This window comes from Xenopus tropicalis, chromosome 5 (assembly GCF_000004195.4).
Source record: "Xenopus tropicalis strain Nigerian chromosome 5, UCB_Xtro_10.0, whole genome shotgun sequence".
NCBI classification, from domain to species: Eukaryota; Metazoa; Chordata; class Amphibia; order Anura; family Pipidae; genus Xenopus; species Xenopus tropicalis.
The window spans coordinates 44314169-44340252 of NC_030681.2; the positions used below are offsets into that span (position 1 = coordinate 44314169).

The 26084-nt window shown below is 38.7% G+C and overlaps 1 protein-coding gene across 1 annotated transcript in view; it reads right to left on the bottom strand.

Moving 5' to 3' along the window:
• fndc1 (fibronectin type III domain containing 1) overlaps positions 1-26084 on the bottom strand; it is an 80828-nt gene that overhangs the window by 25939 nt on the left and 28805 nt on the right. The window contains exons 2-8 of the mRNA XM_031902567.1: positions 23166-23360; positions 16313-16411; positions 14299-14416; positions 9800-9987; positions 7330-7437; positions 5203-5391; positions 886-4074 (exon numbers count right to left, since the gene is read on the bottom strand). Of these exons, the coding sequence (XP_031758427.1) occupies positions 886-4074; positions 5203-5391; positions 7330-7437; positions 9800-9987; positions 14299-14416; positions 16313-16411; positions 23166-23360 (4086 nt within the window). The remainder of the gene's footprint in view (positions 1-885; positions 4075-5202; positions 5392-7329; positions 7438-9799; positions 9988-14298; positions 14417-16312; positions 16412-23165; positions 23361-26084) is intronic.

Here is a 26084-nt window from a genome sequence, read left to right on the forward strand (position 1 = left end):
TACAGGGCTGATTATTACATTTTGATGCAAATGTAATTGGTTTCTGAGCTGCCCTGTAGTAATTATCTGTATTAATTACTAATCAGCCTTGTATTGTGACATTCATATTCTATATATACAGTATATTGTGGTGTGTTGGTCAGTAAGTGACAGCAGCACAGAGCATGTGCAGGGAATGAGCAGAAAAGAAGATGGGGAGCTACTGGGGCATCATTGGGGGCACAGACCTTCCTGCTAAAGGGCTGCAGTTGCCTTGGGGTGGTATAAAATTCCAAAACTTAACATGTGACATTGCTGCCCTACTTACATACTTTGTAAGCTTCCATACTTGTAGGCAGAAACATGTTTACACAGTGAAAATATGTAATTTCTATTATATACTATATATGTACTATGGCAATAAAATTTATGACATGCAGTGGAACCTAAATTTACATACCCTGATTTTATGTTTTCCTGCATTTAACACCCTTTTTGTGGTCCCACCAACATATAATGCATTTTCCTGATTTTACATTTTTCTGAATTTTACACCATTTTCTTCAGGTCCCTGAAAAACGTAAAATGAGGGTTCTACTGTAACTGCAGGCAGTAAGTGTATGGTAATCTGCTTTATCTAATCAGTCAATTAAATTAATTACATTGTAGAAAAAAATAAATTACATTCTGTCTAATCACTTAGCAAATCAATGAAGAAAATCCCGTACCTTTTACACTTTACGAAACTCTTTGGTGTGCTACCGGAGAGTAGTGTTCCGACTACTCATCCAACACTTCATCAAGGGAATTATATTTGGCGGTTTGAGCTCTCCTTCACCATTTATTAATCAATTAGTAAAAACTTCAACACTTAAAATAAATTTTTCAAGCCATTTATATCATTACCTTGCCTATAAAGTGGTCTTCCAAATTGCCTTCGTAATGGAGAACGAAGCCTTGAATTTATTATCCTTTGACGTAATGATAAAGAACTAGTAGGTGAAACAGTAGTTGTTCGTGGAGGTGTAGCTGTAGATAATAATGGTCTACCAAAACTTTGTCTTCTAGAGAATGAAGGAATTAGTCGATATGGAGAGGTTCTGGTGGTAAGCTGTGGGTGACTTGTGGTAGGCATAACTGTAGTTGTACTACTTGTTTTCTTTTGCACAACTGAATATTTAGAGGAGGTCCCCGATGATCTTTGAGGAATGTCTTTTAGTGTTAAAGGGGCACTTAAGCCTTCCTCATCTTCTAGATTTGTAGATTGTACTTGAGAAAAAGAAGAATCCATAAAGTTATTCTTTTCATAATCATTCTTTTTAATGTTTCCATTTGTAAGCATTTCAGAAGAAGACAATGAAGGGGAATTTGAACTTAAAGATGAAGTAGGGCTTTCCTCTTGTGCTGTTGACTGCGTTTTTATAGATGTTTTGTGAAAATCTTCATCTTTCCTTCCAGTAGGAAGTTGAGCTTTTGGAAGAGAAGCTGAAATTTGCTTTGTCTGATCCTTTTCTATTGAAGGTGATATGTTGGGTTTATTGATCTTTCTTCCATCCACTGAAAGTCTCATAGGTACTTTGTAACTAACTCTTGGCTTTGAACCAGGCAGTGCCTTGGATAAAGAAGTGTGTTTATCAGAGGCAACAGCTTTTGGCAAGTTTTGTGTATTTGTATTTTGTCCAGCTTCTGAAAATGAACCAACACCAGATTGTAAATAAGTAAGATTTTGGTGGGGTCTACCCAGGGATGTTTTTCTAATGCCAACATTTCTGTTGGATGGTAAGTAGGAATATGATGCTACAGACGGAATGATGGTCTCGCTATTTGCTTGATATATTCCTTCTTTATTCTTAGATTGAATGTTATTTGATTTATGGTTTGGAAAAGGTAAGGAGGAACCTTTGTTAGAATGAATGCTTGATGCTGAAGGAGATATGAGATCAGATGTACTCACAGAAATGTCAGATATTTTCTCTGTTTCTTCTAAGTTGGAATTGTCTGAAGAAATATTACTCTTCCTGTTAGATGCAGATGACTGACGATCATTAGGAAATTTTTGGTTCAGAATTGAACCAGCAGAGACCTTTCTGTTGTCTCTCATAGGGACTTTAGGTGCAATTACTTTTTTATATTTAGGCTGTAAAATATTTGTTTTTGATGGTACATTATAAGTATTTGTTTTCTTAGTGCTGACAAGTGCTGGTAAAGAGGATTTTTCAGCAGCTTCACTAGGTGTTTGGGAAGTTGGAGATACATTAACATTTGGTTCAAATTCATTAGGAGATTGGTGATCTGTTTTAATATGTACTGTAGGTTTTGAAGGCAACAAAGATGACCCTAAGTTGTATTTTCCATTTTCCCTTTTAGTATCTATTGATCTGCTATGGCTATTTTCTTCTATATATTTTGAGGTTAATGTTGTTGGAACAGTTGTTGTTGTTGTTGTTGACATGGTTGTAGTTGCCACAGTAGTACTTGTAGTAGCCTGAACCCTTAAGTTGTTTCTATAAGTAAGTCTACTGCCAACATTTGGATTTACTTGGTTGCTCCTTCTTCTGTAATATTCTAGAATTGATAATGCAGATTTTCCAGTGAAGGATGGCACCAAATCTGTATGGGGTTTTTCTCTTATATTTGGCTTGAAAGATGTAGATGTAGTTTGAGGTTTAGTTGTAGAAGAGGTGGTTGTGGTAGAAATAGTGGTAGTAGGAATAGGAGTACTTGTAGAGATGTCCTTTGCAGTATTGCTAATGGCTGTTTGTATCTTATTGTGCTCAGGTGCAAAGGCTTCTTTTTCGTTCTCTGTTTGCTCTGTATATATATGATCAGAATCTTCATCAGATGAAATGGGATTAGTATCAGAAGATGAACTCAATGTTGAACTGGTGTGTATGTTAGGAAATTTCTGTACAGGGGTTTTTGAGGATCCGTGTTCCCTAAAATCTGAATATTTGCTTCTGTCTTCTGTATTCTTTGTTTCAACACTAATATCAACATCATGATTTCTTAAATTATTTGTAATATGAGGTCCTGATTCTTTGGCTTTGTTTACATGGACAGATGGTTGTGTTTGGGGTTTTATACGAGGAACAGTTTTTTGAGAGGAAACTATTTTAGAGCGAGGTTTTGGATGAATGATAGATTGGGTAGGACTGGTATTTGTCCTTTCTGGATTTTTATCAAAAACATTTTTAGTTTTTTCTTCACTTTCACTAGTTTGTTTCTCTGCTTGATGCACACTTGTTAATGGCAATTTAGAAGCATAATTAGGCTGGTTACGTGTTGGAATCCTAACTGAGCTTGAAGAAGATTTGCCATTTCCTTGAATAACTGGAAACCTGTTTAAGGGTTTTCTGTGGTTTGAATAGGTTGATTCTTTTTTAGGGGCATTAGTAGAAAGGGATTCTGGCATGTTTTTGCTTATGTCTAAATCAAGTTCACTATCATCTTTGTTCCCAGAGATACTTGTTTCAGTCTTTATAGAATCTAATGGTGAAATGTTGGTCACTACATTCTTTGAATCATTATAATCTGAAAGCTGGTGTTCTTCCTCCTCTTGGTTCTCATTAGGTTCCATTACCTTAGAGGGAGGATTTCTTTCAGTAAGGGAATCATTGTCTGAATCATCTACTTTTGGGTCACTGGTTTCATTGTCTTCATCTATGGAAAGTGTAGGGGAAACAAGTTTATTATCTGGCTCTTTTTGTTCTACTTCTGTAGGATATTTTCTTAGAGGTCTTCTTCCATTGTTTAAGACAGGTCTCTTTATTACAATAGGACGAACTCGCCTCCTTGGAGCAATGGGTAGAAATTTTGGCTTTGGTGTTGTAGGTTTAATGTCTAAAGTGATTTCAGTTGATTGAGGACTGGATTCTGTATCAACAGTTTTCTTGCTGGATTCTAGAGGGTTTTTTCTAACACCTGCATGTGATGATTTAGTATTAGATTCTGATTCTGTATCAGTTTTAAAATTAGACTTTAAGTTATCAGTCTCTTCTGAAGTTGATAACAAATCATCTTTTTCTTGTTTTTCTTCAAGTTCATCAGCATCCTTTCTTTGAAATGAAGGATGTAGAGTTTTGGATGCAGTGCTGGCTAGAAAGAAAGTGTGACAGATTATTCTACACAAAGTCATTAATACATAGAGCTTATTGCTATCTACTTTGTTATACATATGTTGTTGTTTGTTATGCTATTAGTAATGATTCTTATTAAGAATATTAAAGGAAGAATAAACATTTACTATGCCCCATCCAGTGTACAAAGTGTAAAAAGAAAAGGCTGCAATTGGCCAGTTTTTTGCACTTTGGCAACTGCACTGGGCATTGTGTGAATAGCCACAGGCATATGTGCTCCTTTTGGGCTGTTGCAGACTGTTGTTTAAATCTTGTGTGGTCTGTGTTAGATTCAAAAGAGGAAGGGGAGGTGCATAGGCGGTCTTCTACCAGCCCCTAGATGCCCCCCCCCCCCCAGCAGAAGGAAGCACAGTCTGCATTGGGGCCCTGAAGGACAGGGCTGGACTGCATCCATTGATGCCAGATTTACAATTCAGTGCCACGTGCAGAGAGCAACTAACCCAAGCTTGCTCTTGCACCCACTGAGCCCTTTGTTTTTACAAATAGTTGGCCCAGAGGGTGGAAGATTTCATACCGAGTGCAGGGGTATTGTTTTATCATTATAATATTCATTAAAACTGGATTCCAAGTACACAAACCTGAACAATGTATTGTTATAACATTTTTAAAAATAAATTTCATTTGAGCTTTTTCCAGTTCTCATCAAAAAGAATCTAAATATGGTTTCTTGTAAAAATAAATCAAAAAGGTGATATATCATAAAATTGAAAATTTAATATAAGCTTCATTTAATGTAAATGTAATCAAGTTACTGCTCTGTATTCCCCTCTGAGCAATCTATCTCTCTTCATGCAGGAATTGGAGTCAGATATTGATTGACAGGTCAAACACATTGATGTGTGCTCCCTTTGCTTTTGTATTAGAGCTTAATGTCCATCAAAATAACTGACTTCGAAACAAATCCTGAATGAGTAGAGACATATTGTTTGGAGGGGGATAGTGATGAGTAACTTGGTTATTTTAGAAATTTGAATAAATTGTATTTAGAAAACGTCCATGGGATGAAGCTTTTAAGGAGTTGGGACCAGAAATAATGAAAAAAATTACCATGAAGTAATAGTAAAAACAGACCATCAAATCATCTTACCTAGGGGCATAATGACTGTAACAGCTTTAGACTGTGGGCCCTGCCCCCTCCTATTCGCTGCTCGTATTTTAAAAATGTAACGTTCCCCAGGGTGCAGGCCTTCTATTATGGCTGAAGTAGTTCTTCCAGAGTAGGACAGGGATTTGCCTCCAAATGGTTTCAGCGCAGGAGCATATGAGATAATGTATTCTGAAATAAATTTTAAAAAATAGAGTTATCTATCTGTCCATGCTATAAACACATAACAAACCAATAAAAACCATTTCAAAAGCTGTGAGATTTTTGGCTGGAAAAACTTCCCACATGCCACAACTGAAATATCATAAATCACAATTCCTTTGGTTAATTTCCCTGCTCTCAGAATCTTCCTGTGCAAATGGAATATTGCCCGAGAATTACTTATACTGGAAAAATGAATTTGTGCTTAAAATAAATGTTAATTTTCTTTAGTCCAAAGGGCTCAGTTATGTCTGCAAGTGCAGATCAGTTGAGTGCAACTTCACAGAAGTGCTCAGAGCACATTTGGACCCAAGTACCTTTAATGAAAGTGGTTTTAGGTACAACTCACTGCAGGGAAAAGCACAAATTGCCCACTGTGTCTGTGGACATAAATAAGTCCTATACGTTATCCTCTACTGCAGTGCTGTCCAACTTCTGCGGTGACGAGGGCCGGAATTTATCTAGCATACATGGTGGAGGGCTGCTAATGGAAGCCAGTTTTGACCACTCCCCTTTTTGAAACCACACCCACTTCAAACCACACCTATTTTATCACAATGGTGATAGCACAGCAAAATCCCAAATGCTTGGTCCTTACTGTGGGGATAACAACTGTCATTCATATGTGAAAGAATTTTATTATATCATATTAAGATATACCCTTAAAATCCATATGCCTCCTCCTACCCTGTGGATAGCACAGCTACCCCCAGTACATAATTACACACCTTAGGGACCATTTAATGGCTATTTCCAACTGCTAACAAACTCCCACAACAAACCCCTGCCAGGTTCACCTCCCACAAGCAGCATAGGGCATGCAGAGTATGGCACACACAGGCAGCACTCTGCCTGTCCTATGCTGTCTGTGTGTGCCATACTCTGCTTGCCCTATGCTGTCTGTGTGTGCCATACTCTGCCTGGCCTGCCCTACCCTGCCTGTGTGTGCCATACTCTGCCTGCCCTATGCTCCCTGTGTGTGCCATACACACAGGCAGCATAGTCCAGGCAGTACCTATATAGGTACCTACAGTACCTATGTCTGAGGTGTGAACAGGTCAACAATGTGGGTGATTACAGCCTGAGCCTGAGGTGTGAACACTGCAGGGGTTGAACAATGCAGGTATTAAAACGTGTGAACAACACAGGGGATTACATATTTAAACAATACAGCCTGATTACAGCCTGAATCTGGGTGAGAACCATGCAAGGGGGGCAGTTAATCTCAGTACTAATACCATTTAAAGCTTACGCAAAGGTAAGCCATCAAAGCAGCCAGACAGGTGGGGGGCCACACAGAGGGGGGTCGCGGGCCGCCAGTTGGACAGCACTGCTCTACTGCTTGTAAAAACCAAGGAAAAAATCTGTATTTGCTATTTAATACTGTGACAGAGTAATTTTCCCTGCTCTTTGTAAATGAGTCCTATTTTGTGGTTTGCACAAACGTGTATATGCAGTGCTGATCAAATTACCAATACTGTTTTGATTTGTTGCTGCAGTTACATCTGGGCTACTGCAGGGAACTATTTTCCCAAAAAATGCCACCCAATTTGCTGACATGAGAATCGCCACCCATAAATTACTTGTGCTAATTTAGCGGGAAATGCCTTTCTTTCTCATTTTCCCATGACTTCATTTCTTGATTAGTCATGTTTGCAGAAACAAGAATAGTGAAGTTGAGATTAATTTTGTCTCATGAACAAAAACAAAAGTTTACTCTTGAAAAGAAGTATCCTTAGGAATGCAATAATAACTTTCATTAAAATTGTTGCATCTGAGCAGCTCGGGGAGAAAAATCTTGTTCAGTTTTTCTTCTATGTTATATAGATATATCCTCCAGAGTATGAGAGGATGATGAAAAGGAAGGAACATAATTTATGCAGTTTGAAAATTTACTAATAGCTTTACCTTTAATCTTGCCATTGGCATCATCAAGATCATCCCATTTTGCCATTACAGCTGTTCCTTTTCCCTTTAATGGGTCCACATCAAAGTTGTCTGGGGCACTTGTTGGAGCTTTTATTGAAAGAAAGAAAAACAATACAGACAATGTTATGAGAAGCTTACATGAGAATGAAAGGCTAAGGCTGATGCCCCACAGAGTAAGTTAGTTGACCGAGATAAATCTCACAAAAAGTTCCCTCCTACAGGCAACTTTACAGAACTTTATCTGTGATAAAGTTTTAAAGGTTTATCAGAAAGGTCTATGTAAATACAGCCGTAAGCACTCACATAGAGAGTCCTCTATCCTTTTTTGTAAACATGTTCTTCAGGTATCTGACTTCCTCATCAGAAAAATCCTTTATTGCCAGGGCCAGAGTTTGCACAACTCTCTCCTGCTCCCCCCTCCCATAAGAATTCATAAAACTCACTCCACCCATCCTTCGGAATGTGTAATCTCAGGTATAAGGGCTAGAGCTACAGCAGGAAGCTATGAAGACTGAACTAAAACAGCAGCTGCAATCTTAAACATACAGAGAGAGCTTCTAGGGCTCTTTACTCAGGTATGGTAAAGCATTCTACAGAATAAATATAGCGTTCTAGCTTGCACTATTGTGGTTAATCTATTGAAAAGAAACTGCATCAGTAGCTTTCCTTCTCCTTTAAGGGCTCTGGCACACGGGGAGATTAGTCGCCCACGACAAAACTCCCTGTTCGTGGGCGACTAATCTCCCCGAGTAGCCATCACCTGCCATCCCACCGACGAAAGTGTAAGTCGCCGGTGGGATGGCACATGCGGCGGCGCGATTTCGGGAAATTGGCGAAAAAGCCTCGCGTGGCAACTTCAGCGATTTCCCGAAATCGCGCTGCCGCGTGTGCCATCCCACCGGAAACAATTTGAAAAGAAATATTAAAAATACTAATACAATGTATCACTCAAATGTTGAAAGTTAAAGTGGATGTTCACCTTCTAGTAAACTTTTAGTATGTTATAGAATGGCCTGTTTAACAATTTTTCAGCTGGCCTTAATTTTTTTTTTTAAATAGTATTATTTGCCTTCTGACTCTTTTCAGCTTTCAAAACACTATTGTTACTTTTTATTACTTATCTTTCTATTCAGGCCCTCTCTTATTCATATCTTGCCTCTCATTCAAACCACTGCCTGGTTGCTAGGGTAATTTAGACCCTAGCAACCAGATAGTTGCTGAAATTTCAAACTAGAGGGTTGAATAAATTAAATAATTCAAAAACCAAAAATAAAAATAGCACTCTTTACATCATACTAAAAGTTGATTCAAAGGTGAACAAGCTCTTTAACGGCAAAACCCATGTAATTGCTTCATTCTGAAAGCACTAAAATAATAAGAAAGCCAAATACAATGGTATCATTAAAGATTTGCTGAATTCAGAACCGGCAAACAATGGACATAGGACATAATAAATAATCTTCTTCATAGCAGAAAAGTACCTATGCAACACAGTATAATGGGTGAGTTTATTCATTAAACAATCACTCCCTAGCCACTTCTATTTCCCAGATCAAGAATAAAGGGAAAAACCATTTTAATCTTCTTATCTTTTGCTATGTTGAACTGGCTTTGTCTAGCCATACTCCCAAATAATTAAGTAAAATAGATCCTACACTCAAGCCACATTCTCTTGGCAGCTAGAACATGTAGTTATGCTACTTTACTGTACATGATGCATTTAGGAGCTGATAAAGATTATTGGAACATGACACAGAACAATAGAATGCCTCTATAGAAAGCCATGGTAAATAATCCCAACAGCAGCAATATCAGGTTAAGCATTTATTATGGCCAAGGTGGGAATCATCTTAATGTTACACTTTTGTATTATTTGTTATGAAGTAGGCTATTGCACCAGAGGCCTTTGGAGAGGTGTAGGTACTGGATAAGTGGTGTATAATGATTGGCTGATTATACTACCTTACTAGATATAGTAACTCCACTGTATGAAATCACACTGCAGACAGACATGTCATAGCACCTTTCTTGCAAGTGGCTACTGTCCCAGGGAGAATGCTGGTTCCTGGTCCAAAGATCAATTATATTAAGTGATATTTGATCCTATTAACTATATAATTATGATTTGAGGAATTTATTTATCCAGATAACAATCCAGTTGCTAGTTTTAGGGTAGCAAAGCAACTTTTTACACATGTGAACTTGCTGTTTGTCTTCTTCTGGAAAAGTTTGTAGAGGTTAAACTTTTGTGGTATTTTTTCTCTTTGTATTTATTATTTTATATATTATTATATATTATATATTCAACTTGCCCTATACGGTGTGACTGATCACATCTGCTCTAGTATTTGTTGACTTCATATCAGCAGAAATTCCCCTTGAGAAACAAAAGCACTTATGCTTTGTACAGAAATATATAATGTAAATATAAATATGGGAAAAGCCTTACCAGATTCAGGGGTTCTTTGAAAAACAGAAGAGCTCCATTGGCCCTCAGTGCCTTCTACAGAAACACGGACAGAAAATTCATACATAGCATCAGGATTTAATTTGTCCACCAATGCACGCCTTGTGTTAACTTGCTTGTAATCCCATCGAGCAGATTCTCCTTTTTCTCTGTAGCGCACAGCGTACTGTCTGTACGAAACAAAGCATCTTTAAAAAAGATCTAAAAAGGCATTTTTGGTGGGAAATTATAAGGCAAAATATCATTCAAAATAAGGACTGAAAAATAATTTGTGTCTGCATTCACAGTAATGGAATTTCATATAAACATCTGTGAACATTTCAACTTCCCTAGGCTCATGGAATAAAGTAACCTAAAATAATAGAACCGAAGCCAAAAGATAAACACCGGTTATTCACTTATGGAATGTTGCAGAGATTCCAATAATATGAGGAAAGGCATATTAGTATCCTTCACCTTATCAGTATTGTATGCAGGACTTCTGTATAGTATGTTACTTACTGCTGCAATATGTCTGTACACATTGACATGACAGATTAACCATTGTCAACCCAAATTGTTGTCTGTACACGACTGGGTCATTTTTTTGTTGGTACAACAGTTGACTGCTGTAAAGGAAATGGCTTCAAAAAGTGTAATCATTCATGATTTGGACAGCTCCTTGGTGTAAATCCTGTCTAGGATTTGCACAAACATCTTTACCGTGATAAAAGGAACTGCCTATGACATTGCCCTCTTTAAGCAATACAAATTTTGTGTATGCAAAATCATGGTCTGGGTAATGAAGTGTAACCCTGTACTTTTTATACCTGGCTAACGTGGCACAACAGGACTATCATACACACACAGTTCCACAAGTAGCCATCTTTATAAGCTCATCATTCCACCATTCTACTGCAAGTTCCTTGAATACCCTTTTTAGGAGCCACTTGCAGCAGGATTAACCCAATAAACACGCTGTTCCCCTGATTAATACCTGCTGCAGCAGATCTGCACCATGATTCGCACCAACACTAAAACCCACAGCATTATTAACACCACATTCTCACAGCAGTCTTACTCTATCAACTCCTAGAAGCAGTGTTAACCCCTCAAGATACTGTGTGTCTCTCTATCAAATACCCCGAAGCAATGATAACTACTAATTACACAATTTTCCTTAAGCAACTATATTAGCCCATGAGTATCAAAATGTTGCATTGCCAGCCCAGCTACACGTACACATTACCTTTTCTGCCACCATTCTGGTTACAGGACGAATCCCCAATTTTACATGTGATTCCTTTGCAAAATGTTTTCTCTGTTCCTGATTTGCATTAGGTTTCTCCCTATTCACTCATCACCTGTCCATTTTTCATAATTACGCCCACCCCACATCTTTGTTAGCCCCTTGCCCATAGGCAGATTTTCAATAAGGCTAGGAGAGGGTAAACCTCCCCAAACCTGCTTGGCACCTTAAAATATAAAATAAAAAAAATATCACTGGAACATTTAACATTGGGGAAATCTTGCATTCCTCCTTCCTGCAAGCTCCAGTTCTGTTGAATTCAGCTGTGCTGATTGGATCTTTCTTCTTGTGGCTTCTCCAGTCAGAACACTGTCTGTCTATTGACAGACAGTAAAATTGACCAATAAAATTGACCAATGAAGACACAGATGTAGGCAGTGCAGAAATGAAGACTGATAAGAAGGATCTGCAGGGTGTAAACTTTACCTAAGAACCTCACCAACTTTTGCTGCAGATTTCATCCCACTCCCACAGGTACTATACACAGGCACTATACACAGGCACTATACACAGGTACTATACACAGGTACTATACGCAGGTGCTATACGCAGGTACAATACACAGGTACTATACACAGGTACTATGCACATGTACTATGCATAGGTACTATACACAGGTACTATACACAGGTACTATGCACAGGTACTATACACAGGTACAATACACAGGTACAATACACAGGTACTATACACAGGTACTATACACAGGTACTATACACAGGTACTATGCACAGGCACTATACACAGGTACTATACACAGGTACTATACACAGGTACTATGCACAGGTACTATGCACAGGCACTATACACAGGTGCTATATGCAGGTACTATACACAGGTACTATGCACAGGTGCTATACGCAGGTACTATGCACAGGTACTATACACAGGTACTATGCACAGGTACTATGCACAGGTACTATACCCAGGCACTATACACAGGTACTATACACAGGTACTATACACAGGCACTAAACACAGGTACTATACACCGGTACTATACACAAGGTACTATACTGCACATGTTCTAAAGGCTGAATTACTAGCTGAAATTAAATAGTTTTTCTGTCACCTGGCAACTTGCTCCAGTTCTAAATTAACTCTTTCCACCTGAAAAAGCTAACTGTGCTTTTATATATTTGTTGTTGTTTTTTCTTACTTTTGTCACTGTTTTGTTCATTTCTAGTTAGTTACAGGAACCCTCATGAGACTGTATAGCTGGGAAACAAACCAATGTTGTGTATCAGTGCCAGTGTTATAGTGCCAGGGCCTGAATATCTGCCATCAGTGCCCACTGCTTCTCACTGGTTTTGTAAATATAGACTGCATTTCACTGTATATAAAATGCCTAGGATGTCTCTACCCCACTGCCTTTCTTGCTATAAAACTAAAACACATTTAAGCTAACTGATCACAAACACAAATTGATGGGGAACACATCACAGAAGTGCATGTTTGAAAACTTTGGGGCCGGTTCACAAAAGTTTGTTAACACTTAATGCATAGTTTTATGCCTTAAAAAGTGTTTGTTAATTAAGTAACGATTCATCAAAGTAATTTTGCATGCGTTACTACTTCGCATGCGCAAAGATCTCAATTGTCGCAAAGCGTTATAAATAAGGCATTGCAATTTTCTAATAGAAATTATACTAACACATAATTCACAGACATTGCGTTAAAAGCATTAAATACTACAATAATTTGTGCTAATATTAACACCTACTAGGAGTGTGTGTTACTAAAAATACATTGCGGTTCGTGAGCGTTTGTGAAGACAAGATGACGTTTGCAGTTGGATTTTTGTTGGATTGTAAAGAAGAGAATCAGGTATGTGATCGTCCTAGAGTGATGCATCCTCGAGTTTTCAGGGAAAGATCAACTCTAGAGGGAAAGTAGAGCAGCAATCTATAGCCTGTATGAGGCACTGGAGCCTTATCTGCAGCCACTAACACACAGAAGCCATGCTGTTCCTGGCATAGTGAAACTTCTGTGCTCCCTTCATTTTTTTGGAAACTGAAGTTTTCATAAAGCTGGAGGGATCGATATTATAGTGTCACAGCCCACATTTTCAAGTTGCCTTGGGCAGGTCCAGGATGCAATACATTCAGTGTCTGGGAATTATATAAAGTTTCCCATTAATAGAAATGACTGGAACATTTCAAAAAGAGAGTTTTATTGAGTGAATGCCATCCCAAATGTCTTAGGTGCCACAGATTGCACGCATGCGGCATTTAATCCGCTACTAGACAAAGAGCATATTTTCCGGAATCGCAAAAATTACAATTCTCTGAATATCCAAGTCGTGTGTGAAACTAAGATGAATATCATGAGTATTGTGTCAGGATTTCCAGGCTCTTCACATGATTCTTACATCTTGAAGCAGTCCGGACAAGTGTCCTTTTTGTGAATCGATGGTTAATACTCCAAATATAAGAAGTGATAATATTTTTAACGCATGCTAAATATAACACTCGTTTTTTTCGACCTTTTGTGAATTGGCCCCTTTATGTCCTAAACATTTTAGGGTGAAATAAGCACTCCCACCCGCAATTTTGGAAGTCAGTGGGAATCGCAAGAGGTAGTTGGGAGTTTCATTTTTACACCAGCAGCGAATCCATTAGGTCAGTCTATGTATGGCCCATCTCCCCAAACAAGAAAGTCACCCTCCGACTATGCCCTTGCCATAGATTATCCTTCAGTCCAAGATCTGACCATCTCTACAAAGCTCATGCTCCTGTCCCATAGTTTCCCCTTTCCCAGAATTAGCCACCGACAGCAGACTTGGCATACTTTGCCCAGTATTAACAGCACAATCCCACCACTAACCATTTCTATGAACCTCCAGTTTAATTTCCCAATCCATCAGAAAACCCACAATAATATTTGTGCTACTAGAAAGATATAAGGAATCCTGCTGGGAGAATATATTCTGAGAGGTTACATCAAGCCAAATTATGATAACTGTTATCATACTATATAATAATGCTCCAGTTGCTGCTATACCCATCCCTTTTAATAAACCGTTATTTATATTTTAATTAGCAAAAGGCCTATGTGTCCATATTCTCTAGAATGCGATTGAACTAAAAATGCATTAAAACCAAGGCAAGAGTAAGCAGATACAATACCACTTAAGTAAAAAATACATTTCCTTTGTTTAGCCTTTATGTCTGTAAAGGATATATATTCTTACCTGTTTGAGCCAACCTTTGGTGACTTTTCATAGTCGGGGTCTACCCAGGAAACAAGCACAGATTGAGAAGATATGACTCTCACGCTGACATCTTTTAGTTCCACAAAATGGGTTTCCTCTGAAATTGCATTTTAACATTATTGTTAGACATCGTTAAGTCCTTAAGGAACAAACATCAATCCCACCATTTAGGATTTTTCCTGTTCAAAGTCTGTGACAGCCAGACAAGTCTGTCAGAGTACCAAAGCATGTCCCAGTGGGCCTGAATATAAAGCACCATCTAGATCTAATTGTTTTCAGAGTGTAGGCCCTTGGGAAAAAAAAATCATCTGCAACATTTTTACTACATTTTTATTTGCATTGCCCTTTTTTACTTTCTGGTAACACTGTTTGTCCCATAATGCTCACTAGAACACACAGAATTCAATTCACCAGTTTCAAAGATGCAAGGCTATCCTAAATGACTAGTGTTTTAAGTTATATTATTATCTCCATTTTGAGTTAAATGTCAGAACCACTAGCTATAATATTCTTCCAGATCCAATTATAACCAGAATTTGCATAGTAACCTTTTTATCAGCATCTGTTCCCTCTAGCTCTTAAAGTGGAGGAGGTAAGGAGTTGCAGTTCTGTTAGGAGACTTGTATTAAATATGGGTTGAATTTTTCTAGCAGATTTCATATTACTATTTGTTTCTTCCTTGCAATTTGTTGTTTTCTCTTTTTTAATTTTATTTTCATTTTGAGTTTTTACATGCCCCAGAAAGCTGAAGAAATCATTTCTATGCGAGCAAATGTCTGTCTGCAAAATAACTATGTTTCTGGCACTGAGAGAATGGATTACCAAGATAAAAAATGCTTGTGGTTGGGTAAATTGTCATTACAACATGATTGTGCAATTGAACATATCAACACGTTATACGGGAAAAAGCCAGTCGTCCGGAGGCAGACATCTTGCTTCTTACATACAGAGTTCAGAAAAAGCCAAATATGTTCTGCATAAATGTCAACAAGAACCAAACAATTTCCTGAAGCATCAAAGGGGCTATTAAAGATATTTTCTTTGAAGGAGTCAAACAGAGTATGTTGGCAGCAATTCATAAAAGTTCAGCTCCCCTGCTGTGACCCCAAATGCCAAAGATATAATCCTAAGAGCAGGGCAGCTGTTAACTTACTGTGCACGCAAAACTACTTTAACCAATGCACTCGTTGCCTTTCTTTCATTAAACTTACTCTACTATAATATTGTGCATTTAGGAAAAGACAGGAAAGTTCACAGAATGGTTGTATGGCAAGGGCCTGTGTTTCATGGCAGTTCCCAATTAAAGGTGGCACAACTAGGCCTCCCTAGTGTTCTTGTTGTCATGTGGTGTATATTTTAGAACAGCCCTGCAGGTAGCCCCCACCGCATACCAATAAATGAGACAACACCTGTATAATTCTTTGTAGTACATTTTAATGGGCTAATATAAAAGTTTTAGTTTTAATATGCTTTTCAAGATGTGCATGAATTAACCCTACTGTAATATAAAGTTCCAATAAGTCAAAATAGCTACATGTGGGGTTGCCTAACAGTGCAGAGATATAGAAATAGCTGGAGAAATATAAAATGGACCAATCCTTTATGAGAGTGGACATGTTTATATTAAATAATTTTCCATGTTTTTTCTTTCAAATGATAAATTACATTATTGATTTCCTCTGAGCATATGGCCACCAATGAACCATCAAAGAGAAGTAAAAACACATGTTGCCTTCCTAGCATGGAGATTTGCTAAAAGAAAAACACCTGTTTAGATTATTTTTGGTATTCTTTGATTATTACATAAAATCTGAGGCAGATTCTTTAATAAAACAAAAATCATGTTTCTGTCACGTCTGATCTTTTCTTTCAAATCTTTTGTGTTTGTGCAGTTGAACTCCCAGCATCCCGTGCCTCATCATGTGGCTTTAGTGCTACTGTCTGGCTGGATATCAAAGGGCATGCATACCTGGAATATCAAAGGCTTACATACCTGGAATTTTAAGCTTTGTAACAGCTGCCCGATATACTGGCTGGCTTTTCCTCTGAGAATTCGTTGATGGTAATGAGACCACGTGCACTGACTCAGATGCTGTAGAAAGCAGGAACATTGGTTATGATATGTATTATCTCAGTGGTTCTCAACCTTCCTAATGCCGCGACCCTTTAATACAGTTCCTCATGTTGTGGTGACCCCCATCCATAAAATTATTCCTAAGATGATCAGAAATATGTGTTTTCCGATGGCCCCTGTGAAAGGGTCGTCCGACCCACAGGTTGAGAACCGCTGTATTATCTGACAACCTCTCCTTATTTCATAACATACGGCATATCAAATATTACTCTACACATCACTATGACCACTGGATTTGGTATTTATATTTGAATACATTGTGGAAAAACAATAAAATTAAAGGCCTCTACAAAGAATTATGGTACAAATTATGTATCCTCTGCACAGGGTTAATAAATTAGTCTGAATTTATAGAGAATCTCTCACACTTTATGTCTCCAAAGGTGCTGCCCAAGACACTGCCCCTAAATGGAGTAACTGCCTGGCTACTTGCTGATAATATCACTTGCTTATACAGGGAAATCAGAAAGATATAGAGCAGGGGCGGCATCCTTGGGGTCAGATAGTTACTTTGTAGATGAGGTTGGAAAAAGGCACACATCCATCAAAGTCAGACCATTTGTCTAATTTCTAAATTTCCTTCATGATTCCAAAAGGTAAGTTGGATCAACTTTTTACATACTGTTAGCTCATACTTTCTCACTTGCTAAAAAAGCATCCAACCATTTCTTGGCACTCTCTTTTGTATCTTCCAGTAGAATAGTTTGAGGGAGAGAATTCAACTCAAGTCAATTCAAGTCACTCTAAACCAAAAACTTTTTAGCACCTTAAGGTGCTAAATGGAACCTCCTTTTCTTAAATCTCAAGGAAAGGATCATTTCTGCTTTAAATGCTTCTGCTCCAGTTTAAGCAATATAAACTTGGACAGCTTTTATTCATAAATTAAACCTTCCAAACACAGATACATGGAATTCAATGCTCTCCTCCAAGTCATTTAAGAACAAATGACCTCAATACTGTGCCTTATGGAACACTCCTTGGAACTCTAGTCTAATATGATCTCTGTGCATGATCTGTTAGCCAGTACATTGGCTGTGTATAAACAGATTCAATACCAGACCAAAAGAACTTTGCACAGCAAAAATAAAATGTGATTTCTTAACAAAATAACTTGTCCAATACAGAATAAATCTACAGCCTGTAATTACCAGCTTGGCTAAAATTAAGCTGAAGTATTTTAGGGTGTATTTTATCAGGCCTGGAGCCTTGTTCATATCACTTTTACTTAAAACATTGTACTACTACAGTATATCTGGTGTTATAATAACAACTTATAATATAACTTGTAGTAATATGTAGTAGTAATCCATCTGTACTATTACAGGGTAGGTCTTCTATAGCAAGGTGGAACCAAAATAATTAAGCCCATTTGCTTTTTCTCAGCAGTATTTTACTACTGATATAATTAAAATCCAAAAAATGCTTATTTACAGGGACAATATACACCAAAAACACATTTGCTATAAATGAACGCACCAAGGGGTCTATTTATTATGCTGTGTAAAACTGAATTTGCTGAAAAAAATGGTAAAAAAAAAAAGCTGTGTAAAATAAATGGCGACCAGAATGCCAGATTTTGCGACGTTATTTGAAAAATAGCAATAATTCATTGCACTTAATAGTATAAGCATGTATACTGTCCCTTTAAATGCTTAATAAAAACAAGGAGCTTATTTCTTATTTTTATTTGCCTTCATGATTGGTGTGTAGGGACCCATAGGGTTAATACGTGCCTATGGCTTTAAGCCCTACTAGTTCTTCGACTTCAGCTTATTCTTCCGCTTCTTCTTATTCTTAGTGCCCCCCATTTTCTAAACGCTACTTCTCCTACAGTTTTAGGGGTACAACACCCAAACTCTCCACACTTTTTCGCCCTAAAGTGGAGCAGGTTGCTTGTGCTTTTCTATGTGATCCCGCCCGCCGTCTTTTTGTGGCGCCGCTCAGTACACCCCAATTTTTCCATTGACTTTGACAGGGAGGATTTTCAAACAGTTGCCACACTTACAGCTTTGAAGCTACACTCCCAAACTTTAATAACATAATAATGGGGTCACCCCGAATGAAACAGTGACATTTGTTGGATGACCCCCAAAGTGGGAGGGGCCAACAACAGCCAATCAAATTTTACCCATTGACTTTTATGGGGAAATTGAAACTGCTGCCAATCTTACAGCTTTCAGGCTACACTCCCCAAATTTGAATCATATAGTCATGGGGTCAGCCTGAATGAAAATATGATGATTGTTGAATGTCAAAAAGTGGGTGGAGCTGTGAACAGCCAATCATATTTTACCCATTTAAATTCAACCTGCTACCATTCTCACAGTAATACCATCAGGGTCCAAAAACTTTGCAGAGTTAGGCACCAGGTAACTGCGGTTCAAGGTTAGAAAAAGTGGGTGGAGCCACCAACAGCCAATTCAAATTTTACCTATTGACTTTCAATGGGGAAATTCAACCTGCTTCCATTCTCACAGTATTAACCCCAGGGTCCCCAAACTTTCCACAGTTGAAAAAGTAGGCAGAGCCACCAACAGCCAATCATATTCCACCTATATATTAGTTTGATGCCAGGGTGAGTTCGGAGGAGAAAGTAAAGTGAATGACAGTGAACTGCTACCGTGCTATGGTACGGTCCGATCTTTAGTTACATGGGGTCATGAAACTGTATCATTATCACCCCCTGTCCCCCTAAAGTGGTACGGCCCAAACCCCCTCCATTAAAATGGTATAACCCAACCCCCCCTCCAAAACAAGTTATCGTCCAACCCCCCCATCCAATAAAACGGTACAGTCTGACCCCCCCTCCAATAAAATGGTACGGCCCAACCCCCACCCTCCAATAAAATAGTACGGCCCAACCCCCACCCTCCAACAAAGTGGTACGGTCCAATCCCCCCCTCCAACAAAATGGTATGGTCCAATCCCCCCTCCAACAAAATGGTACAGTCCGACCCCCTTCAAACAAAATGGTATGGCCCGACCCCCCCTCCAATAAAATGGTACGACCCAACCCCCCCTCCAAAATAATTTTATGGTCTGACTCCCCATCCAATAAAATGGTACGGCCCGACCCCTGCTTCAACAAAATGGTACAGCCCAACCCCCCTCTAATAAAATGGTATGGCCCAACCCCCCCCCAAAAATGGTATGGTCCAAACCCCCCTCCAACAAAATTGTAAGGTCCGACCCCCCCCCTCCAACAAAATGGTACGGTCCGACCCCCCCTCCAATAAATGGTACAGTCCGACCCCCTTCAAACAAATTGGTATGGCTCGACCTCCCCCTCCAATAAAATGGTACGTCCCAACCCCCCTTCAAAAAAATTGTTATGGTCCGACCCCCCATCCAATAAAATGGTACGGCCTGACCCCCGCTCTAACAAAATGGTACGGTCCACCCCCTCTCCAAAAAATGGTATGGTCTGACCCCCCCTCCAATAAAATGGGATGACCTGACCCCCCCTCCAACAAAATGGTACGGCCTGACCCCTCTTCTAACAAAATGGTATGGCCCAACCCCCCCTCCAAAAAAATCGGTATGGTCCAACCCCCCTCCAATAAAATGAGACGGCCTGACCCCCCCAACAAAATGGTACGGCCCAACCCCCCCCCCTAATAAAATGGTATGGTCCAAACCCCCCCCTCCAATAAAATGGTACGGTCCGACCCCCCTCCTCTAATAAAATGGTACGGCCCAACCCCCCCAAAAATGGTATGGTCCAAACCCCCCTCCAATAAAATGGTACAACCCAACCCCCCTCCAAAAAAATTGTTATGGTCCGACCCTCCCATCCAATAAAATGGTACGGCCCGACCCCCGCTCCAACAAAATGGTACGGTCCACCCCCTCTCCAAAAAAATGGTATGGTCCGACCCCCTCTCCAAAAAATCGGTATGGTCTAACCCCCCTCCAATAAAATGAGATGGCCTGACCCCCCCACCAACAAAATGGTACGGCCCAACCCCCCCCTCTAATAAAATGGTATGGTCCAAACCCCTCCTCCAATAAAATGGTAAGGTCCAACCCCCCTCCTCTAATAAAATGGTACGGCCCAACCCCCCCAAAAATGGTATGGTCCAAACCCCCCTCCAATAAAATGGTACGACCCAACCCCCCTCCAAAAAAATTGTTATGGTCCGACCCCCCCATCCAATAAAATGGTACGGCCCGACCCCCGCTCCAACAAAATGGTACGGTCCACCCCCTCTCCAAAGAAATGGTATGGTCCGACCCCCCCTCCAAAAAATCGGTATGGTCTAACCCCCCTCCAATAAAATGAGATGGCCTGACCCCCCCCCCCCACCAACAAAATGGTACGGCCCAAACCCCCCCTGTAATAAAATGGTATGGCCCAACCCCCCCTTCAAAATGGTATGGTCCAAACCCCCCCTCCAATAAAATGGTAAGGTCCGACCCCCCTCCTCGAACAAAATGGTACGGTCTGACCCCCCCCCCTCCAAAAATGGTACGGTCTGACCCCCTTCAAACAAAATGGTACGGCCTGACCCCCCCCTCCAATAAAATGGTACTGTCAAACCCCCCATCCGCCAAAATGGTACGGTCCAATCTTTAGTTACAGGGGCTGGGTTAAAAGAAAAAAAAACAGAAACCCAGCCTACTTTCCTTCGACTTTAGCTTTTTTTTCTTCTTCTTCATAGCGCCCCCCATTTTCTAAACGCTACTCCTCCTACAGTTTTAGGGGTACAATACCCAAACTCTCCACACTTCTTTGCCCTATAGCGGAGCAGGTTGCTTGTGCTTTTCCAAGCGATCCGGCCCCCCGTCTTTTTGTGGCACGTTTCCGAACACCCCAATTTTCCCATTGACTTTGACAGGGAAGATTTTCAAAATGCTACCACACTTACAGCTTTGAAGCTACACCCCCCAAACTTGAATACCAAGAAACAGTGACATTTGTTGGATGACCCCAAAGTGGAAGGGGCCAACAACAGCCAATCAAATTTTACCCATTGACTTTTATAGGGAAATTGAAACTGCTGCCAATCTTAAAGCTTTGAGGCCACACTCTCCAAACTTGAATCACACAGTCATGGGGTCAGCCTGAATAAAAATATGATGATTGTTGGATGCCCAAAAGTGGGCGGAGCTGTGAACAGCCAGTTAGATTTTGACTTGGCGGATAATCAACCTGCTGCCTTTGAAACCCAGAGATGCTCTGATTTTGAATGTGCAGGATTATATAGTTACATAACTACCCTGGGCTGAATAAAGACAAAAGTGCATTAAGTTCAACTCTTTCAAATGAACCACAGTGCATATATATATATATATATATATATATATATACAAACACTTATACAGACCTATTAAATGCTCACATACAGTATATAAGCCTTATGTATTATGTTTGTTAAAGTCATCCAAGGCACATCCAAGGCACATCCAAGAAACTGCTATCACAAAATCACCCAGCAGGGCATTCCACAACCTCACTGCCCTCAGCGTGAAGAACCACCTTTACTGCTTTAAATGACAGTTTAGATCCTCATTTGTAAAGGGTGGGAGGCTTCTGGTTGTTTGTTGTTTTCTATGTGAAAAAAAAATCCCCACTGTCTTTTAATGTATTTGTAAAGAGTAATAGATGTGTAGGTGCACGCCTCTGTACTCTCTCCAGCTTATTAATATCCTTCTTAAGGACTGGGGCACAAAAGTGCACTTGATTCTCAAGGTCCTTTCTTACCAGGGACTATAAAAAAAGGCAAAATAATCATTTCATCCTTCTAGTTAATGCCCTTTTTTATGCAAGACAGCGCTTTAATTGTCTTAGTAGTCACTGTCTAGAGTTACACAGTTTGTTATCCAAAAAAATCCCCAACTCATTCTCTATTATGGAGACCCTCAACACATCAACATATAGGGGCATATTTCCTATATTGTTTAAGCCAACATTAGCAGTGATGTTGTCCATAGAAACCAATCAGCAATTAGATTAGAACAGTCACAAGTTAGAAAACAAAAGCAAAGATTATGCTTGTTATGGGCAACATCATCGGCGATGTTGGCTTACACACTATAATAAATATGCCCCTTAGTGTATACCTTGCATTTATTTTATTTGTAATGTATAACCTTCATTTTTCAACACTGAACCTCATCTGCCAATTTACTGCCCAGATCTTCAATTTAGTCAAATTGCTCTGCAAAGTGGCAGCATCCTGCATTAAACCTTAGAAACTCTGTAATCAGCAAAGGAAGCGCTCAATACCAAATCCACCAAATCCCAAGTCCAAACCCTCATTTGCATATTAAGATCTGATCATAATCAACAAAACTACATCATTCAGGTTTTGATTTGCTTTTAAATATAAGTGTTGAGAAGGAATAATATATTAGGTTGAATGAGAAAGTGCAAAAGAACACAGAAGTTTTACTGGGATAAATAAAGATCTTATTTCAAAATGAATACTACATTCAAAATATTCTCTATTTTGCTCCATACATCTGTGACCCTTAAGCTGAATGTGTGTGTATGAAGCTTTCACATGTTGCGTCTGAGTGGTAGTAAAGCCATGTGTTACTTTGCTATCCAATAATTCCACTGTTGTACAAAATGAATAAAGTGGTGGAATTATACAGCCTTAATATGCCTGTTCATAATACATTTCCATAATGCAAGGTTAGCAATTAATAGCATTAGCAACTGACCACTATTACATCTGGAAAAAATGATTTTAAAATGTCAATTTACCACGTTGCTTATTGTCTTGGTTCTGAGCACTTTGCTTAAGAGGAGCATAATTTATCTTCCTTGCGCTCTCTCCAGGACTAGGCAAATAGCCTCGAAATCTGCGTGTAGTTCTTAGTCCCAATGCCTGTAGAACAGATGATCTGTCACCAGCTGGTCGAGGGCGTACTCGGAATATTCTTCTTGGGGCCTTCCTTTCTTAAAAAACAACAGACAAATATAAGTGAAACTTGGAACTTGTCACAAAGGCATCTGCATTCTATCTAAATATATTATTTATAGGGATACAGTATGTGTTGAGGAACTGCTATACTTTGTTTCTATACTTCTATTTCCTTCCATTTATTAGTCCTATCCTTTCTGTTCTATTACTTGTTTGCATATTTGCAGTTTCACTTCTTGAAGATGCCATGCTTTGATATAAGCAAAAGTCATTATTATTTGTAAATGGAGAATATTTTCCTCAAAAATCCTCGTCTAATTTCAATTCAATTTGAAACATGAATTTAACAGTCTTAAAGGAAAATGAAAGCTTTTACAATATGTGTGGGGCTATACTGTATATATATAGGAAATAAATTTCACAATATAAGGCTGGATATTAAATAATACAGATTATTAATGTATAGCAGCTCAGAAACCAGTGCAATTAGCATCAGAATTTAATAATCAGCCCCGTAACCTCAGATTTTATGACAGACAAACCTCATTTTCTGCTTGATATTTTTTGACGACCCCTAAGCTTAGCTTCCCAACAGTTGCCCAGAGCACACTGAGCATGTGAATGTCACTGACACTTCTAATATCCAAGATGGGGAGCTCCTGTGGAAACTTTAATGGCCTGGATCATTACTTCCTTTAGGCTGGTGCAATAAGTTCAGCAAATAAAATATAGCATTTCTAGCCATATTGGTTATTAGGGTTTAATTATCCTTTAAATACAATAATGACCTATATTAAACAAGAAATTTGTATTACAATCTATCTACAAAATCATCAGTGATTCCACAATATAAATATACAATGATAAGACAGTTCTGTGTCTTGGAGCAGATGCAGATTTCACATTGAGGGAGAAACAGAATGAAATGTTTGTGTTTGTGTAAGGAAGTCTATTGGATAAATAGATTAAGGACCTAACAACCAGGGGGACTAATTAGGCATTTTGACTTACAGACATTTACATTTCCTTGGCATACTCTAAGTACATATTGTGTGGGCAATTATTGGTGCTTCTGGTTTTGGTGGTGACATAGAGTAAATTGTATACATTCTTTTGGGTTTCTTCAATCTTCCTGGCATGCTCCTTTGTGTTTGACACAGCACCATACCCAACACATGTGCATATCTGTCTTTGAATCTCTACATCACTTGTATAAACGTGTTTCTTAATATACAGGTTTGATACTTCTCCGATGAAGTCACCTGCACCCCATTGTGACCACACTCCTTGGAAATTTGCTACTTGAATTCATGAATTATTTATGCTGCTGGCTATCACAGATGAGTAATTGGGGGAGGTGTGTTTAGCCTAGGAGGAGGGTGTGGCTGTTTTTTTATCTGCCTGGAAGGTGGCTTTCATTGGCTTACTTAATAGATTGTATTAAGATGAAACTAAAGTGGATTATTGTCTTTTTAATGGAGGCCGGGATACTATGTGATTGTGTCATGTTAGTCAGTTAGTCAGTATTGCTTTGAGGAAGGGGGTGGATACCTCCAAAACATTAATGCTTTCTATCTGACTTTTTAAAATATTTGTAATAAATATTCTTTTTAAAAGAGTGAGTACTGCACATTGAATGTATTACATATTACAAGAGGATACTATAATTATTATTCAGCAGTGCTGTCAATTTATGAAATATTTATACATATATTTAAATGTATAGTGAATAATGTACCCCCTGTTGTAAAATATAAGGATATTAAAAGTCACTGAGGAGTTCTATGACCATACAAAGTCACAAAGTAAAAAGGTCAAGTACTTATTTACAAGTCATAGAACTCCAAAACAACTTCTTAAATCCTCAACTTTTACAACAGGGGGTGCATAATGTATTACACACGTTTCAGTAAATCATGTGACAAAATTATATCACTAAGCTCCAATTATATCTGATTACATCACCAAGAACCATTTGTAATGATGTTCATGGCTCAAACCTAAGTTTCGCTCCTTATTTTGACAAAAAACATTTCTTTCCAGTATAAATTATACAATTATTTTCTTTTCAAGGTACAGTAAAATACCACATTAATGAAATATCTTAAATTGGTTTATACCTCAAATACCTAGCATATGAAGCTCAAAATCAGCTTATTCTACAATTTCCTAGTAAGATAATACCATCACAATTCTACTTATTACCAACCGCACTGATAAATGCAGATCTAAAACAAAGTCTTAACTTGTCCCTGTCCGGTTAAATCCAACCTCAAGCTACATTCCATTACACATTGTTGAACACAGATTATATGGTTGGTTGAATAAAACCCGCAAAAGTTCTGGATTTAAGATGCCATAAAATTTGAAACTCTGTAGAGCTGATGAGAGATTACTGAAGGCATTTAGAAAGGACCCCACACCATATATTTATTATGCTTGAGTCATTTACAAAACTGTTAAATGGAAGGTGGTGATGATCCAAGAAGAAAATGTGGGCGCTGGAAATGGCTACAGACTGGCCACTGGCTCCATAAAGTAACTTAACTATTTTCTAATGTATCTTTGTGGCCGAAAAAGTGTAAATATTTGCCTAAACCTCTGCAAATCTCCTCATTACATTAGTAATATCATTAGTAACAATATTTTGTTATTGGAAAAAAAGTTCTGTAATACAATTCGCTTGCTTTACCAGTAACAAATTTCCAATTGGCTTGCTTTGTCTTGTAATCATAACTTTGCATCTCAGTTCTGACAAT